The 19,732-nt window shown below is 35.6% G+C and overlaps 1 protein-coding gene across 1 annotated transcript in view; it reads right to left on the minus strand.

The window, feature by feature from the left end:
* Window positions 1–19,732, minus strand: part of LOC106644454 (protein unc-79 homolog) — a 742,398-nt gene that overhangs the window by 521,193 nt on the left and 201,473 nt on the right. Inside the window, exon 3 of the mRNA XM_089592466.1 lies at window positions 12,616–12,843. Coding sequence (XP_089448592.1) covers window positions 12,616–12,843 — 228 coding nt within the window. The remainder of the gene's footprint in view (window positions 1–12,615; window positions 12,844–19,732) is intronic.

Below are 19,732 nucleotides of genomic sequence, written 5' to 3' on the forward strand. Positions count from 1 at the left end.
TGCATTGCGTAATTAAATTTTAATGCTAAATTTTTATGCTAGTTTGAATTAAACTGGCCGCCCAAAATTTGGCTGGCAGTCTTGAGACTTCAAGACGTCTATGTACAGGCACCCTCAGGCGAGTGTTGATATCGCAAACACATTTTGAGTACACATTTTTTTCTTTTTAGTTTGTACTTACGTGCGCTAAAGTTATTATTTATTTATGGCTATGATATTTGTACGCAATTTGTGGAATACCGTGAATACTTTTGACACGAGATATTATCTGTTGTTGTTTCGTTACAATAATTTTAAAACCTTTTTTTTATAGGTTAAGTATCATTTCATTGTTAACACCATGAAAAAAGTATTGACAGTTGCTCGCGTGAATCCATTCGGAAAAGAAGCCCACGTAATAAGGCAAAACCTGAAGTCGTTTCCTGCAGTTTTTTGAGAATAATATTCATCAGTGCCTCATGATGCCAAGATTTGCGAGCCATGTAGGTCAAATCTATATAAAAAAAGCAAATATCTTGCGATTTAGAATAATTTAAAAAAGGCAGGGGCTACGGTTCTCAAGCAGATATTAAACAAATTTAAAGTAGAGGTAAAGCGAGAGTCGTTTGCTGCGAGACGTCAGTCTGCAACCGGCTGTGCACTAACTGGGTTGAGCTGACCGAGATCTAGTATACAGGCGAGGCCTGGGCGCCATTTGCACTGGTAGAAAGTACTGCGACTTGGTTTAACAGAGCAGTGGCTCTTCGGTCCTTTTGATTTTGGCGCATCTCGGAGAAGATTCTGTTCGCAACGTTGTAACTGCATATTTTGGCGAATCTCGGAGTAGATGCTGTTCGATGACTTCGGAGCATCCCGTCTCAGTTCAACCAACTATTAGAACCTTAACTTTTAATGTTCCGTGCCTTACTACGGCGTACAAGAAATCGCCATCTTTTTTTCTTTTCTCTTTGATCGCTTCGCGCAGCAACTGACTCTGTAGTGTGTGAATAAGTTCACCACGATTTAATAAAATAGCTGTCGCGAAGATGAGTGCCAAGTTGTTATTAACTTCAACCTTATTAAAATATTGTTTAGAAAAATGCGAAAGGGAACAGTAAAACAAAAATTAAAATGGATTAAACATTGTCATATCGCTAGTCTGATAAGTTTATTGTTCTCGCGCAATGGCTAAGAAAGGTAGAATTGTGATTGTTGAGAACAATATGAGTGATCGCTAAATTTTCTGAGTAAAAGAAAATTTAGATAACTGTAAAAAAAAAATTGCACTACCATTAAAATTAACATTTTTGTTTCTTCAAGTTAAAACCTTATCAGACAATCGGGGTTACAAATAAAGAAAACTGTAACAAGTCTGATTATCAAGCTGGTATTTTATGTAAAATAAAATTGAACAAATTTAACAAGTGTGTTATAACTTTTTTTAAGTGCCAGAAATTTCCGATCGAGTTCATCCTCACAAGTCTGGCCCCCCGAAAATCATACAGTCTATTACAAGGCCACATATTTAAACAGGGATTTTCACATTTTCAAGAAAATCTTCACGTAATGCTTTGTCAATAGAAGCTTAATTATTGATAGAAATTTTTATGAGCGTGAGGAGATGAGTCAAATGATGCCCCGAACGAAAAGCTTTTTTTCTGAGAAACAAGGTAATGGTTAGCGAGTTCACATGCAGAAAAGACTTTTGTTATGTCATTTGAACAAATGTTATGCTATATTTTAATCTAAAAATAAGGCTATAAAAATAAGTTTGACAAAATTCACTCAGCTACGACCATCTTATTGTGTCTTAGCCGGAAGTAGCAGTACACATGTGGTTTGCGTGTTTTTATCACGAAAATGTAGAATTAATGTTGCATGGAATCGACATTAAAATGTTAACAGAAGATTTACGATTCCCGTTCAAAAGTTATCATGATTGTATTCGTGTGATTGTTTGTGCGACAGCAATGGATTCGTGTTTTTTAGACGATTGCTTGTATTGTCCAAATACAAGGCTACTAAGGAAATTCTTACTTGAAACATTCGAATATAACAATATTTATGAAGTTGAATTCGACACTTGGATGCAAACTGACCGATATACAATAGCTAGCCGAACTATGAACACTCATGACTACTTTGATACATTAGCTGATAGAGTTATTAAATTGAAAACCTACGATTTTATTGTCTGTAATCAAGCAGCTTTTATAATGAACCAAAAGAAACTCTCGTAGATCAAGAATTTAAAGTTTATGTTTGTAGTTATTAAGTATTTATAATTGTTAACGTTCGTTTGCTGTATTTATTAGTTTATCAATGTTGTATTTTAATTAAGAAAAGGCGTATCATCACACTGGCTACATAGGAAGCCCGTGTGAAGACCGCATCACGACTGATTGAATAAGGGTTGGTCAGGGCTGCTTTTCCTCTCTTCAGCAACTCAGAGGATTGATAAGATGAGGAAAACCATGGAGTATACAGGCATATAGGTTTGTACACAAACGTTTGGTCAAGATGCGTTTCTTCTTTTTCGTTCGAAATTAATTGACAAGCGTCGTTGTCAAGATAACGACACGACTCTGTTACTTAGTTTTTTCTTTAGCTGTAAAACAAACGTTAGTTGGCGATTATCCATGAGCCTGTAAAAACCGATCCAACTGAATTGTAAAATAAAGTGAATTTCTTAACCTCACTTTTTTTTCATCAAAAAGGAGTTAATAACACTTTTGGTGACCGTAACAGGACACGTTTCAAGAGTTTTATTTTTGTTCTCGTAATTGAGAAACCCTGTGTTGACCTCCGAAGGATGTTCAAGAACCTGTGTGGCATCCTTCCGGCTTTTTACGATGACCTTATGACGAGAATCAAGATGCTGATGCTGCTCTTCTAAAGATAGTGAACCTACAACGTCGTGACCCAGAGGAAGATGAGGGAGAATTAGAGATTGAGGCTTCTCTGGCAGTTCGCGATCAACGTCATGCTGTTGCCCCACCAGTCCTAGAGCTCACACCGGTAGCTCTTGTGGTAGCTCGTCATCTAGTGCTGCCTCGTCAACGTCGTGTCGCTGCACCGCTGGCTCCAGAGCTTGCACCTACGGCTCCCGTGGTAGCTCACGATGAAGCGCCGCCACGTCAACGTCATGCTGCTGCCCCGCTGGCCCCAGAGCTTACAGTTCTCCAACATCATAACCTCTTAGAAGTGGAGGGTTTCTCCAACTCGTCTTCAGAAGAAGAGTTTATGAGTAACATAGAAACATCCCCTTTCGGTTTAGGTAGCGAATTTAGTGAAATTGACGAACAAAACTTGAACGCGAATTTAAACCATCGTTTACATAGTACATGTGAAGCACCTGAATTAGAGAATTTTATAAATAGATAAACAAATGTGATTGAAACCACTTCATACAATATCAGAGAGGTTAGCTTGTCTTCCAATAATTTAACGCTTATGAACAGAATTCCATAAAAATCCTTGCCTTTATTTTCTGGAGATCTACTCGATTGGATGAAATAAAAAAAAGCTCACTAATTGTCAACAGAACAAGGCCATTATAGTGATTAAGAAAATATAATCAGGCTTTCAGAATCTTTAAAGGGAGATGCTCGTGAATGAAGATGATGCCTTTTTGTGGCTGGAACAAGTGCTAATGAAATAATGAAAACATTGAAAATGAGGTTTGGAAATATTAAATTGATTTTAAGAAAAATTATAAACGATGTTCAAAATTTACCAAGAATTGATTCACGCAAAAGTAATTTAGTAGAAATTGCTACCCGTTCAAAAAATTTCGTATCTGCAATTATATCTCTCAACAGCGTTCGTTACTTGCATAGTCTAGAATTATCGTCTGACATGATGAAAAATGCCTGAATCATTGATGAATAATTATATATACTACACCACTTTTAAAGTGAATAAAATGCATGAGTTAGAAAAATATCTGCGTTCTTATTTGAAGAAGCAGAAATGGTAATATCCGCAGGAGTACTTTCATTTTCTTTGAATAAGTCTTCAAAAACATCTGAGCGTTTAAATCGTAGTAATAAAAATGAAATGTATTTTTGGCAAGCGTTACTAGAGTCAATGAACAAACAAAGATGAGAAGTATGTAAGTTAAAGCAATGTGTTTGAATTATGATAATAATGATCATGCAATTGTCAATTGTAGGGAATTTTATAAATTACCAATGGCTAAGCGTTGAAAGTTAGCTAAATCAAAAAAGTTATGCTATGATTGCTTTAAAATGGGTCATCTTCGTAAAAATTGTAAACTATACTCATGTAAAAAATATGGACTACGGCATCATGAGCTTTTGCATCGAACACAAAGAGAATCTTTACATAAAATTTTCCATCCCAACACAGAGTCATCATCAAATCAAATCAAGATAAAATGACTAGACTCAAAAAATTTAATAACTGCTTTTCAAGAACGAAATTTTTATTCCCAAGTTTTTCTCAAAGTTATTCCGTTGTCTATCGAGCGTTATCAAAAAGAATGACTGTTTTTCTTGATGACAGCTTTTCAACTTTTATTATTCGGTCAAATATAATAGACAAAATTGAGGCAAAGGTCTCAGATATTAATTTGACTATAAATAGTCTCGGTGGTCTTACTTTATCAAACAAAAAAATAAAACTTCTTTCAAAAAATGAAAACGCAACTTTTCTAATAAATAATGTCTCAATTGTTGATAGTTTTCCTCTAATATCTCAAATAATAAACGAACACGTTACACGACAATGTGAAAAAACGACTGAGATTCTCATAAAACCGTTTAATGAAACTCTGGCAATGCTTATTGGTCAAGATCACGTAGACCTTATTTTACCGCGAGAAATCCGAGAAATACAAAGTAATCTCTTTTTTCGTGAGTCAGTGCTTAATTGTGTTACGTCGGCGCAACGTACTATTTGAGTTTAAGCATTCGCTTAATAACTTGGGACTAGCACTGGGCGCGTAGGTGGGACGCGGGGCTAAAAGGTAGTTATTTTTCTTGTGTGACTATTTGAAAGGGGGTGAGGGCGATCGTTTTGATTCAATCAACGCGGTTGTCAAGCAATAATGCGATGCACTCTTTCTCGACGCGCCTCAGATTTATCGAGGATACTTGGTGTGGCATGTCGAACCGTATCCCGTTCGCGATCTAGAGGGTACCAGTACCGTAACGAGCAAAGGTAGTTACGCTCTAGAGGTTACGCAAGGGGGGCAAAATGGTTTTAGTTCGCGACCAGTCTAGGATCCACCAGTACCATCCAGAGTAAATGTGATTGTCCTAGACTTTACGTGAGGAGTAATTCGTCTATTTAATTTTGTAACGTGATATTTACCGATGCCAAATTTCGAACTTTAACAAAAACACGTCCACGTTTGAAACTAAGAGGAAAAAAAAAAAAAAAAAACTTATCACTTAAGTATACAAAGTTGACTTACTTTTATTTTCAGAATTAATGTACAGCAGAATAACCAGCGTGAGGTGTCCGAGATCGAAGATTTGTAACCGCACTCGTGAAGGACCGTGAGATAGCAGAAGTGGACTCTAGCTACTTAGTCAACCGTTCGACGGTGAAAATTAAAACTGTTTTTTTTCGTGCCTTCAGGCCCTTTTTGTAAGGAGTAGCGGACCTCGACCACGCACTGGCTGGAAACACAGGAAAACTTGCCGGGGGAGAATTTTGGAGAAAAGACAATAGCTGAAAATTTAATTGGCTAGAACTACTCTAGTTTAGCCACTCTTAAATTGGCACATCCCACATCCGGCTTGTTCTTCTTTATGCGTCAAGAGAAGGGAAGGTGATTCACTTACTCGTGCCCTTCCTTTTTCTCTTACATCAAAAAGTTATAAGATTTTATTATAACTTAATATTAACGTTAAGATGTGGTATTATCATTATTAACGAATAGTAACTATTGTTTACCCATTCAATTGAGCCCAATGCAAAAAGAGCGGTGAAAATCACTTGATATTTAGGTTTGATTGAATAAATGTTCAACAACTCGTGATATTAATGATAGTCTTATTAGTAGTAAATTTCAGATATTAATAACTATAATAATTGCTAGAATGTCCGCTAGTTATACCTGTACACGTGAGCAGTGATTGGACTAATAAATAATCATGAATGATTAGTTAAAAACAGCGGTTTCTGTGGTTAAAACACGTATTTCTATAGAAACAGTAGTGGGGTTCTCGTCGCGAACTATTATATTGTTAACTTACTTACATTTACTGATAGTTTCCATTCGTTGTTAGTTGTAAATGTATTTCAAAATTTTAGTAGCATTTGGTCAACTATGGTTTTCTCTGCTTGTCGTAGGAGAGGAAGTTGGCTCAGGGTGCCCTAGGAAATCGGAATTTTCGTTACCCATGTTGGGGCAAGAGTGTGGACTGTCTCTCGACATCTCTATGTCAGAAAAAGGGGAAAGTGGTACTTTCCCGTTTTCCTTTACATTTGAAACAGTGACAGTTTTTAACAAGATTACAATTTGGGCTATTGCAGTATATTTATAATATTGTTAACGCGATGCAAAAGGGTTGTAGAGTAAACCATGAGCCTGCGAACATGAATGGTAAAAATTGGATGATTCTTTAAAAGTCAATAAGATTGCTTTCGTAGGTTTGTGTAATATTGTTGCTGGCTAATGGTGTAGCGTGTACAGGTTGCATTAGCCATAGTCTATGGGTCTTAACTCTAAGTTATCCTAGTTTTTAACATACTTAATCTGTATATACTAATATCTAATATTAAATCTCAGCACACCTGTTCCCAGTTAACCTTTTGCATTTGTTAGTTCTTTAAAGTTATTATTTTACGCTTTAAAAAGTATTTCATTTGATTTCTTTTTCGGTAAGCATGGGCCAGCGTGCATGTATGTGAGTCATGCATGGCCGTAGTATCTTAGCTACGAGCAATCTTGTAGGTGATTTACCTCTTTGCAGATGCACATTGGCTCCTGCGTTTAGTGTTCTAAAATTGGCACGGAAAGTTTTGAAGCAAGGGAAAAAAAAATTAATGTGGATACACCGATGTTACACTTGGTAGGTCGATTAATGGTGATTATAATCCCAATTTAATAGGAAACAGTAAAAAATCTGAAGTTAATTATGTTGAAACAGCAATAGATTGTCTCTCACCCCCGAACAGTATTTCTCCAAGTGAAATTTCGAACGATAGCGATTGTAATTGTAAATTTAAAAAGCTAAATAAACTTGTGAGATTTTACTTCGGTTTGCACTCTTTGGGAATGAGCGATGATTCATCGGTGAAAATTAAGGACGAGAGAGCTTTAAAAATTTAATTTTGAATGAAACAAGTCGATATGTGAATGGCTCTTCAGAAGTTGGTCTACTTTGGAAAACAGACGATAAAATTTTTCTTCTGGCGAACAAACTACACTTCGTAGACTAACTTTACTTGAAAGGAAGCTTTACAAAGATGAAACTTATTTAAATTTTTATTTTGAATAAGTGGCCCGACTTTTTGAAAATAATTTTGCAATTAAAGCTAATGAATGTCGTTTAAGCAATAGAATTCGTTATTTACCTCATTTTGGGGTTCAAAATGTCAATAAGCCAGGAAAAGTCTGCTCAGTTTTTGATGCTGCTGCTAAATCAGAATCAAAAAACTTTAACGATTTGTTATTAGCTGGTCCCGATTTATTAATACTGCTTCCAGGCATTATCATGCGATTTCATCTGTTTTCTTCCACAGTAAAGTCAGACATGCGTGACATGCTCTTAAAAATTATCAAGGGAGACCGCGATACTCAACGTTTTCTGTGGAGGAGAAAAGAATTATCTAATCCACCATAGGAATTTCTAATGAGTTCTCAACTATTCAGGGCTGTGTCATCTTCTTGTACTGCATTATTTATTGAGAATAAAAGTGCAGACTTGTTTAAGTTAAAATTTCCAAAAACTTCACAAAGTTTAATACAAAATTGTTACATGGACGATTTTTTTGACAGCTGTGAGTCACGCGAAGGAGCTCGTAATCGTATTCAAGAAAATGAAGGAGAAAAGATTTTAGGCTTACGATGGTTGAATGAATCAGATGAACTTGGTTTTAATGTGAACATAAATAGAATCGACAATAAATTGAATAATGGAACTAAAATACGAACAAAAAGAAAGTTTTTAAGCTTTTTAATGTTGATTTTCGACCCTTTAGGCTTTCTGACCCCTTTCACCATCCATTCTCGAATCTTGATGATCAGTGTGTGCTCAAGTGGCGTTAAATGGGATGAGAAGATATATGATGAGGAATTTTCTCAATGGAAAGAATGGCTTAATGACCTGAAATTCGCAAAAATGTGTAAATTAAATAGATGCTATCAATTAAGTGAATTTTAAATTAGAAAAGCTGAATTACAAATTTTTTGCGACGCCAGTTCAAAAGCTTACGCGACCGTTGCTTATTGGCGATTTTCACTCGGAGAAAATTTATTTCACACTAGTATTATTGCAGCCAAAAGTCACCTAGCAACAATTAAAGCAACTACGATTTCACGATTAGAACTTCAAGCTGCTCTTTTGGCCACCCAACTCGCGAAATTAATTGTAAAAGAACAGAATTATAAAATGACACGATCTGCATTTTGGTCAGATTCTGCTACGGTGCTTTCTTGGAATAAAAAAGAGCCAAGAGACTTTAAAATGTTCGTGGCAAACTGTTTAATTAAGATACGAGAAAATTTAGATGGAAGCGAATGGCGTTGGGTCCCTTCCAAGGAAAATTCCGTGGATGATAGAACTCGCATTGCATCTGGAACCTTGAATAAAAATAGCCGTTGGTTTGTAGGACCAGCAATTTTAAGAGAAAAGAAGTCTCAATGGCTAGTTCAAAAATTGTCAATTACAGTAAAGTAAACTACGGTGACAAATTAAAAAAAAAAATTTTCTGTTCTAATGTCGTTCAGGTTAGTACCATTGATTTCAATCGATTTTCAAAATTTCTCTGTCTTATTTTTGCATTAGTACAAGTATATATAGCCATAGATAAATGGAAAAACAGATCAAATTTATTATCAATTTTAAGATTTAAAGCAGAAGAATATTGCATTAAAAACTCTCAACGAATATCCTTTTTTATTAGATACATTGCTTTAACTATCAAAAAAGAAATTCCAAAAAATAGCCCACTTTGGAGTTTATAACCCTTTATTGATAATAAAGGACTCATGAGAATCAGTGAAAGATTAGTTCATTTTAAAAGTATTAAGGATGAATCTATTTATCAACCAATTATTTTACATCCAAAAGAAACCTTTGTTAAACTTGTAATTAAATATTACCATGAAAAATATTTTCGTTGGCAGCAACGACACTGTTTTGAGTGAGCTTAAACAGACCTTTTGGATATAAGGGCTCAGACATGCGTTAAGAAGCTGAGTTTTTAATTACATAAAATGCAAATTACGAAAAGCAGAACCAGCAAATCCAAAAATAGCTCCACGTCCACCTGCTAGACTAGCGTTTAAAATCAGGCCATTTTTGAATTGTGGGGTGGATTATTTTGGCTCGCTCCTAGTTAAGATCAATCGACGACGTGAAAAAAGGTGGGGGATTTTATGAACTGGCATGTCAACAAGAGCCATAAACGTAGAGGTTGCAAATAGTTTAAATACTGATTCAGCTATACTGGCTTTTAAAAGATTCATTGCCCGAAGAGGTACTCCTTTGGTTGTTTATTCGGATAATGGAACCAATTATAAAGGTATATGTAATGAACTAAGGGAAACTATCAAAAGCTTGAGCTAAAAGAATAAAAAGTTCGAAGAATTCACAGCGCGCAATAAAATTTATTGGAGTTTCAATCCCCCCTCTGCTCCTCACATGGGAGGAGCATGGAAGCGTTTAATAAGATCCATAAAAGTTGCCATTTCTGCATCAATGCAAGAGCAAGTTCCGAGAGACAAAACTTTATTGACAATTTTTGCTGAAATTCAACATGCAGTGAGTTCTTGTCCTTTAACTAACGTATCCTTGGATCCACGAGACAATGAAGCCTTGACCCCAAATCATTTTTTGATCAGAACATCATCTGGCGTAATTAAATTTGATTCGTATTAGGTAATGAATTTTTGTTCAAGAAAGCAATGAAAAATTTGTGAAATGACGACTTAATTGTTTTGGAAGCGATGGTTATGTAAGTACCTTCCTTCAGTGATTCCAAGAAGGAAAAGGAATGGAGAAGAAGCTTCTCTAAAGTAAGGAGATATTGTCTTAATTTTAGAAAATAAAGTAGAATGGAATCAATGGAAAAAGGGACTTATTACGCGAGTTTTCCTTTGTTCTGGTACGGCAGAAGTTGAAACTATGTTTGAAAAATTTTTAAGACCGGCAAGAAAGCTAATCAAATTTGCCAATGAACAAAATTAACCTTTGTTTGGTGGGAGAATATAGTCATTAATTATTTATAATTGTAAACGTTCGTTTGCTGCATTTATTAGTTTATCAATGTTGTATTTTAATTAAGAAAAGGCGTATCATCACGTGGGATACAAGGGAAGCCCGTGTAAAGACCGCATCATGACTGATTGAATAAGGGTTGGTCGGCGGTGCTTTTTCTTTCCTTAGCAACTCAGAGGGTTGATAAGATAAGGAGAGCCACGGAGTGTACAGGCATATAGGTTTGTACACAGACGTTTGGTTAAGATGTGTTTCTTCTTTTTCGATCGAATTTTATTAACAAGCGTCGTTATCAAGAAAACGACACGACTCTTTTACTTTATTTTTTCTTTGGCTGTAAAATGAACGTCAGTTGGTGATTATCCATGAGCCTGTCAAAAACCGATTCAACTGAATTGTAAAATAAAGCGAATCCCCTAACCTCGTTCACTTTCTCAGCAAAAAGGAGTTGATAACAGATTTCATTTCGCTGAAAACTATGCTTTTGTCTTTTAAAATGCAGCGCAATCATTTCATTGGAACAACAATCAGGCCACAGTATTTATGGTTGTGATTGATAACAGAGAGAAAAATAAACTGAAACATCAGAGCTGAAAAATCATCTCATATAATTTAGTTCAGTATACAGCTACTGTTAACGAGTATCAGAAGCACATTATAAATTATTTAAAAAATCGTTTTAAGCCAGAGAAAATTTATTTTATGACAGATGGCGCAACTCAGCATTTCAAAAATAAAAATAATTTGTTTAATCTTCTCCATGATTATGAAGACTTAAAGATTCCTGCAGACTGGTATTTCACTGCTACAACACATGGCAAAGGAGCTTGCGATGGAGTTGGGGCCAGTTTAAAACGAGGAGGAAGGTGCGCAAGCCTGCAAAAATCCAATTTTTGAATACTATCTGCTAAAGATTTGTAAAATTGTGCTTATTAATGCTGCAAAGAAGCGCAAGGGATTTTAAGCCCCAAATCTAATTACGATACATCTGTAGAAGAATTACAAGAGAAGTTTTCCAAAACTGTGCTAATTTTAGGTACTTTACAGTACTATGCTTTCATACCGAATCTTAAAGGTAGACTTTTGATGAAACGATCTTTCCTTTCAACGCAGACTAACATCTGTCCAAAATTAAAGAAGTTGGATATAGAGGCAGAAAATAAGAAAGGCAGAAACATTTGTAAAAGGAAGCAGTCATGTGCTTCTAAAATACCTAAGAAAAAAAAAGTTACGAAAAAAAAAGTTAAAGGGAGAGATCTGTATATAATAAATGTATATTAGTAAAAATGTTCTTATTAATTGTAGAAGAGTAGTTATGACGTTTAATATTATTTATTTTAAGTATCCAATGAAACCAAACAGTAGGTGTGCTCTACCAGCAAACGAGGTGGACCACACGGTGCCCTGCAGCACCGCATTAAGCCCCGCACCGCTTGTTGGTCACTTTATATCTCGTAAATTATTGCTCTATGACACCGTGAAAAACATCATATCCGACGTAAAAAAATTTCATCTTTCGATTAGGACTATTTAACAAAATATTTAAATCACCCTTTTTGAAATATAAGATGTTTTGTGTTATTTTACAATGCATTTTGAGGTTGTAATCGTGAGCCAAAAAGTGAGTGTTTTGGCGCTCACGTGCCGCGCTGGGACATCTATCGTGCAATGCTCCAGCTGCATCTGTTATAGATTTTAATCATGTAGTAACACATATAGAAAAAACTTGCATGAATATTTAAAGAAAGACAATTGTTTTCATATCGTATAGTCATTACAAGTTTCTTTACACGATGTTGTACAACGTAACATCCATTTTTACAAGTTTTTCAAGAAGTTTCCTTAATCATATGATATACAGAGAAGAAATTAATAAATTTAACTATCGATAACTGAATTGGGTTAGTTCATTCATGGATATAATGATAATATTATAAAACAATTAAACTTTTTTTACAATGCATCTCAGCTTTATTCAAGATTATGTTTGTAGTAAATAAAATAAGCTCAGAAGAACTAAAGTCCACTAGTTTTGTGTGTTTCTTTCTTATTTTATAAAATATCTCACAAAAGAAATTTTTTAATAAATTGTCAATAATAAATACTTGTTTTTGGTTTTTCAATATTTTTGATGTTTTATACACCAACTACGTTGTTAAACAACAATACCTATTTTTTATGTAAATAGCACTAATTTATGAATAAGTAATTAACTTACCTGAAGGACAAACTGTAATAATGTTAAAACGTTTGTATCTGGTAAAACAATTTTAAGTCGGATTGCTTGCAGAAGCTCATATACTATCGTTCTAGACAAAAGTTGCTTCTCTCGATCTCTTGTAAAATTGCGATAGCTTAAATATGATAATTCTACTAAAGAAGTAAATCGCAAGATGGAATTTTCAATTGCATAGCTTAATACTTTAGAAAATGAATCTAATATTGCCTGAAATAAGAAACAAATTTGAATAGTCAGCGTTGTTAGCATTAACATGATAAACCAGTTATCTTCAATGAGTTACACGTAATTTTAGTAAATAGCTTGTTCTAATTTTCGTTACCCCTTTTAATAGGTTTTTCTTTGGTATCCTGATTAAAGATAACAGCGGTGTTTTGTTAAGCTATCTAATGAAAAATTTCACTTCAAATGTTCAGAAAATTGTTATAAGTAATTCAAAAATGGCTTACACACGTTTTTACACCGGATACTTTTAATGTACGTACTACCATCTCTTAAACAAAACCTTTTAAAAAAACATTATAATTTACACTTTGCCTTAGGACTCAGATTTTTTTGTCTTCAATAGCGTATGCTGTACTCACTTTTGTAACAATATTCGTCGTAACGTTTACTAACGTAAACAATTAAATGTGGCTTACTAAGCTCCTTTCAATCAGAAACGAATACTAAACTTCTGAGAATACATAAACTTAGTCAGGTACCTAGGACAAGTAAAAAGGAATAAAACTATTAAAACACTTAGCCTATAGTTTTTATAAGGTGGTAAAATAAGTTATCATTACAATTCTAAGCGATAAGGGTGGTGTGCAGAATGGCGTGTTTTCTTACTTCTATCGACAAATGTCTTGATAGTATACGGCAAGATTAGGGTACTCTCAAAACACGGTTTAAAATCGGAGTAGAAGTTGTTGTACACTTTAAAATGTACTCAGTAATTTTAAATGATGCTTTTATTGAAAAGTATAAAAGATGTGTGTGGGTGCGTGGATAAGGACTCCGAAACTTTTTTCTTCAAACGAAACTTTAAGGTCAGTAATGTTTGATTACATTTTAATAATATTTAGATGATAGAATTTTTTTGTTAAACATGCTTGGAGCATGACACATAAGAAATATTATCATGAGTTGTCTAAAAATAACACTAATTGTATTTAAGTATATAAACTCTTTTCTAATAAATTTAATACTACTACAATTTTTGTCTTAATATGCTCTCAACCATATAATGTACTTAGGAATGTCTGATATTGTTGTGAAAAATAACCAAAGTCCTTGAATCTTAAGAACCAGAAAGAAAAATTACAGTAATTTAATTCTATATTAAAAAAACTATTTGGCAGTGGGTGCTTGAGTACCCAAAAATAAATATATACTTCTATTAAATCATATGGCATGCAATACTACAATATTAAATGTGCCTTCTATGAATAATATTGTGTACGAAAGTAATGCAATAATCACCGAAATGAGTACATATACGTCATTTAAATGTGGTTTTTATATTTTAATACCTTATAAATTAACGACTGTAAACATTCTATTATGGCTCAATACGATATAAACAACATGTAGGCTGGCCAGTACTAGACTGTGCGCTTCCATCAAATCTTCCAACGATATTAACACAACTTACTACTGCCTACGCTGATGACATTTCTAACGTCCTGCTCACACCTGTCACATACGCTCTTACACTTATTCCTTGTCCATATTTAATATCTAAAATATAATTGTATCAAAAAAATGGAGAAAAGCCGTACTGCCTTCTTCGTTGGGGGAGTATTACATGCCAGTGAAGGTACCTTCAGAACTCTTACCACACATAGGTTTTTTTGGCAAGTGTTATCAACATCAAACATATATGTAATAAAACATTACAAAATACATAAATTAAAAAGCAGATTGTAAGAATTAGCTATAAATCATATTATAACAAAAACAAATTACTGCACGATGAAATGATGCACACTCAAAACTAGATAGTAAGAGGGAGGAGAGACAGCGAACAGAGTCATTATTAACTTTCAAAAAATATCCCTACTGACAGGAATACAAATGATAATGAAGGCAAGAATTATAATTTCAGTAATTATGATTACCTATGTTGTTATTTTAAAAATTATAACAATAGTTTCATGATGCAGCTTAATAGAAACAATAACTGTAGCCACAAGAACAAAAATAACAACCCTAAAAGTCAGCATTCTCAGTGTTAATCTTGCAGAATGTTCAGCGTGGTCCTTTAAAGTTAAACATAAGCCTAGAAAAGACAGAAAGAAAAAAGAATAAAAAAAGCGTGTCCATTGAGAGGGATTGTGCAAGAATGGGACCGCAGATAATGAAAAAAAAAGTTACAGTGCAGTTAAAACGCACCATAACAGCCCTTATGCTTATACAGTGAAGGAGAAGAAAAATGCACCAACATGGCATAAGGACACTTACATACAGTGAAGCAATAAGTACACAAGCAATTGCAAGAGAGCCCGTAAAAATGGTAAACGGAAAAAGGAACTACACATATGTAAAGAGTGAAGAACTTGAGCTTTGAGAGAATGATGAAAAATTGAGCCAAACAATTTTTCTTAAAACTATAATACTTATGGACAGTAGGTGTTAAGTCTTTATTTTTGGCATGACTCACAGAGCAGACAAAACATTGAGGAAAGTTCCAGTTTAAATGCACAGATTGAAGTGTATGCTACGTGTTTTTTCCCATGCCCTTCCAATTCACTTTGAACAAATCATAGGCTGGGGTACCTTCAAGCGATACCAAGGTCAGATAAGCAAGGCTGGTGAGATCTTTAGATTAGATGACGTAGAGATACCACTATTAAAAACATAGTGTTCAAAAATACCTAGAAAATCAAGCCAATCGTAATATACAAATATAGGGTGGCAAAAATTAAAAAACAAGTTATGAAAAAAAAGACAGAAAGTCTTACAATTAAAAAAAAGGGCTAAAAAAACTAAAACTAAAACTTTATCACTGTAGTAGACCTTAAATCAAAATTATTTTAAGTTAAAACATACAAAAAATAATAAAGCACATAAGATGACACTTTCAAGCCGCATCAAACAGTATTTTCACAAAGGGATGCCAATGGGGTGTAGAGATTCGCTAAACACATTTCTAAGGGTTACCACACTGTTATAGGGTTATAGATTCATAAAATAGTAGTGTATCTTGGTGATATGATAATTTTTGTGTCCGTCTTTTGCAAACATGGAAGAAAGATAATTTATCAAGCTGTTGAAATACCTGGCAGTAACAAATTTTACAATTTAACTCAATAAGTGTCAACATCTAAAAAAAAAGTCAAAGTCACAGGATTCTGTAGTAGGCAATAGGCAGATAAGGACTGACCCAAAGATGCTATGACAGACAGACAGGGTACGATACGGGAGGACATATCATTTAAATACACGTTATACTGTTAAAAGGAAGCGAGTTTTTTTATTATACATATCACAAAAATTTACGAGCAATTGTATTTACAGAGGAACAATATAAACCTTATGTGTATGAACACAAGTAAGAAGTGGTTATGAATCACAAGCCTCTTGAATATTTTAACCCATCAAACAAACCAAAAACTTTGATAAATAAACGTTAAGCAGAATTTCAAGGTTTGGAAGTAAATTTGAACATAGCCAGAGCATAACAAACATCCCACCTGACAAAATCTTATAAAATCTTATACAATATGACCGAGCATTTTCGCCTCTCTTTTTAAAAATTGACATTTCTTGGGCTCTATCGTGAGGTTGGTGGCTGCGAGCCGTTTTAGCAATTTCGTGAATCGTTTCCCATGTTCCTCAAGGTCAGGGGAAAATACCATTATGTCGTGGAGATAAACTTCTATTTCGTGGCCTTGTAATCCTGCTAGTGCTAGTGCGATAGCCCTTAGAAATGTGTTTGGTGAGTCCTTGCACCCCATAGGCATCCTTTTGTATTGGTAGTGCCCGTATGGGCCTGAAAATGCGGTCTTATGTGCATGATCTTCGTGTATTTTTACCTGAAAAAATCCTGATTTAAGGTCCACTTCCGTGATGTAACGTGCTGATGCTAGATTCTCTAAAATGTCACTCTAAAACGGTAGCGGGTAACATGACCCTACTGTGACTTCGTTTAGTAGTCGAAAGTCTGTGACTACTCTTACTCTTTTTTTATTGTTTGGCCCCGGTTGTTTTGCCACTATCCATGTATTCAAGTTAGACGGGGAGGTGGAGGGTTCAATTATCCCTTGTTCAAGCATTTTTTAAATTTCGACCTTCATTTGATCCCTTATTGCTGGTGGACATCTGAATCTTTTCGCTACGATGGGTTTATCCGATGTCGTTATAATTCGGTGTTTTATCAGGTGTGTTGCCTTGAGAGGCTCACCGTCGAGGCCAAATACATAAGGGTTTGACTCGATCAGTTTTTTCACATGTTCTATATCTTCCTTGTTGCAACCAACTGTGTCTACGAGTTGCATTATTTTATCTACCCGTTTCTGTTTTTCTAGCTCCTCTTCATTTTTTGTAAAAATTTCTATTTTTTTCTTGTCATCTCTTTTTCCTTTATTAAATAATCTTATCATTGCTTCCCCCAAGCTTTCGACGTCGTCTCCTTCGACGTCTTCTGCGCGCTTCCGGTAAATTTCCACATATTCTAGCAGCTGTACTTATGGAACAGGCACGTATTTTATTTCGTTACTTGTATTAATGCACTCTGCGACTATTTTACCATTAACATTCCTGGCTATAAAGTTCCCGAACAATATTCCTTCCTCCATTTCTTGGAGGGGTATCCAGCCATTTTCTGAATTATTTTTGCTTTTTCTTATTCGCGCATAAATAACTTGCCTCGATCTCGCAGGTATTTTGAAACACTCCGGCCTTACCAGTGGTATCTCTACGCTATCCAATTTAATCGTATTCTCGGCGGCGCTTATCTGGCCCCGGTATCGCTTAAAAATATCACACCCTATGATTCCTTCCGCGTCAATTAGGAAGTCATGGGGGACTACATGTAATGTGCACTCTAATCCGTGCTACTGGGCCTGTACTGTGCCCAACATTTTGCGTGCTCCGTGAGTCATGCCGATAATAGCTACTTAATACCTACTGTCTATTAGCATGTCTGTGCTTAGAAAATTAACCTTTACAATCGAAATCTCTGCGCCTGTATCCGCATAAAAAGTCGCCTTTCCATTCTTTAACTGTGGTCCCTGTAACTGGACCGATGGTGGCCTATGCCCTGTTCTCGCGAGTTTTATAGTTATCTTCGGAAGCTGCTCTATTCCTTCGTCGCGCTCTGAAAGCTAGGGTTCATCATTATCTACATGTGTGTCCGGTGCCTTTGTCCGATTACTTTTCTTGCGGGCTCTCCTGCCTTTTCTTGTGTGTTTTCCGCTCCGTTTTATCGGAGTGGTATCCTGCTGTGCCGTATTACTTTCTTTTTTTTCTTGCACTGTGTAAGTACTCGGACTGTCGTGTTGCGTCTTCTTCTCTACTATCTTTTTTTCTGTCTTTTGCGGCCTCTCTCTCACACATTCTTCCTCACTGGACACACTTTTCTCTATCTCTTTCTCTAGTTGATGCCCGACGTTTGGGGAGCACACCGAACATCTTGCGAGTTTAAAGCTGTTGGGACGTCCCTCTTATTGTCATGGCCGTGTGCGTTGTTTTCTCGATGCTGTGGGCCCCTATCCCGCGGCGGCTCTTGCCTAATAAGGTCCCTATTATAGCCATTCCTACTGTCTTGATTTTTATAGTCGTTCCCATAACGGTTGAATGATTCCCTGTTGTTGGTATTATACTGGTCACTGTAGCCGCGATTGGTGTAATAATTGCTCCTTGTAGGGTTGTAGTTATTATACCTGTTATTGTAATAGTTCCTGTCATAGTAGTTGTTTTTTCTATTATTGTAATCGTTATTTCTAGTATTGTAGTTATTAATCCTAAAATTGTAATTATTATTCCTGTTATATTGTTCCACTAGGCCATTATTATAGCCCCTGTTGTAATTATTGTAATTATTGTTATTATAGTTATCATTTTTACCCCTATAATTATAGGCATTTCTGTTGGTATGGGTATTATTTACGAGTTGGTTATTTCTCTTGTTTCGCCGTCTTTCCTCTTTCTCTATGTCTTGCATACGTAAACGACAGTCTCTCGCGTAGTGTCCTGGTCTCTGACAATAACTGCAATTTTCTTTTAACTCTCTTCCGTTGTCTCGCGAAGTTTTTCTGTCATTGATTACTGCTAGTAATTTTCGGCATTCCTCAACTGAATGCCCGGTTCGGCCGTCGCAATATATACAGCGTTTTAAGTTTGCTGCGGTCCCTTGTGCCCCGTTAGTGATTTCTGTTGTCTTATCCTCTTTACTTGCTAGGTTTACTAGTGGCCCTCGCTCGGTTGTTGCCTTATTGTATGCAGGCAGTGCACTTACTGATTATGCGTGTCGTAGACTGAGGTCACTCTCTATTTTTAATGCCTGTATGATTGCTTCACAGAGAGTCCTCGGATTTAAGCTTGTGATTTTGCACCTGTATGTTGGGTGCAACCCATATGTGAGTTGTTTGACTGCTTCTGCCTCCACGCCTTTTTTTAGGACCTGCTTTTAAATCGGCAGTAAGCTTGGATTCAAATCGTGCAGCATCGTGAGCCTGTTATATAATCGTTGTACCCTTCCGCTGTAATCTTCTATCGATTTCCGATTTTGCTGTCTGATTATCTTCAATTGTGCCATTAAGGTGTCCGAATTATTTATACTCCCATATATGTTCGAAAGTTCCCTAAGGAATTCCTGGACCGTGCTAAATAAAGCCAATCTAGGCGCGAAATGCTCAGCTGCTTTTCCCTATAGTCTACTTGCAATGGTTCCAAGGAAAAATAATTCATATTCTGGACCGATCATTTGAGCAGTTATTCTTACCATTCTTTCGAATAGCGGCAGATTGATTGGGTCGCCGTCGAAGAATGGGATGCTATTTGCCATGTGGCTGAGCGTGGGCAGAATGTTTTGTTGTAAATTCTGTGGTCTGCGTGGATGGTTATGATTACCCGTAGCTTGCATATTTTCTGTATATAGGCCCATGGTTGG

The sequence above is a fragment of the Copidosoma floridanum genome, unplaced genomic scaffold, assembly GCF_036245765.1.
Source record: "Copidosoma floridanum isolate Cflo_tuat_1 unplaced genomic scaffold, Cflo_Japanese_pri ptg000017l, whole genome shotgun sequence".
In the NCBI taxonomy this organism is placed as follows: Eukaryota; Metazoa; Arthropoda; class Insecta; order Hymenoptera; family Encyrtidae; genus Copidosoma; species Copidosoma floridanum.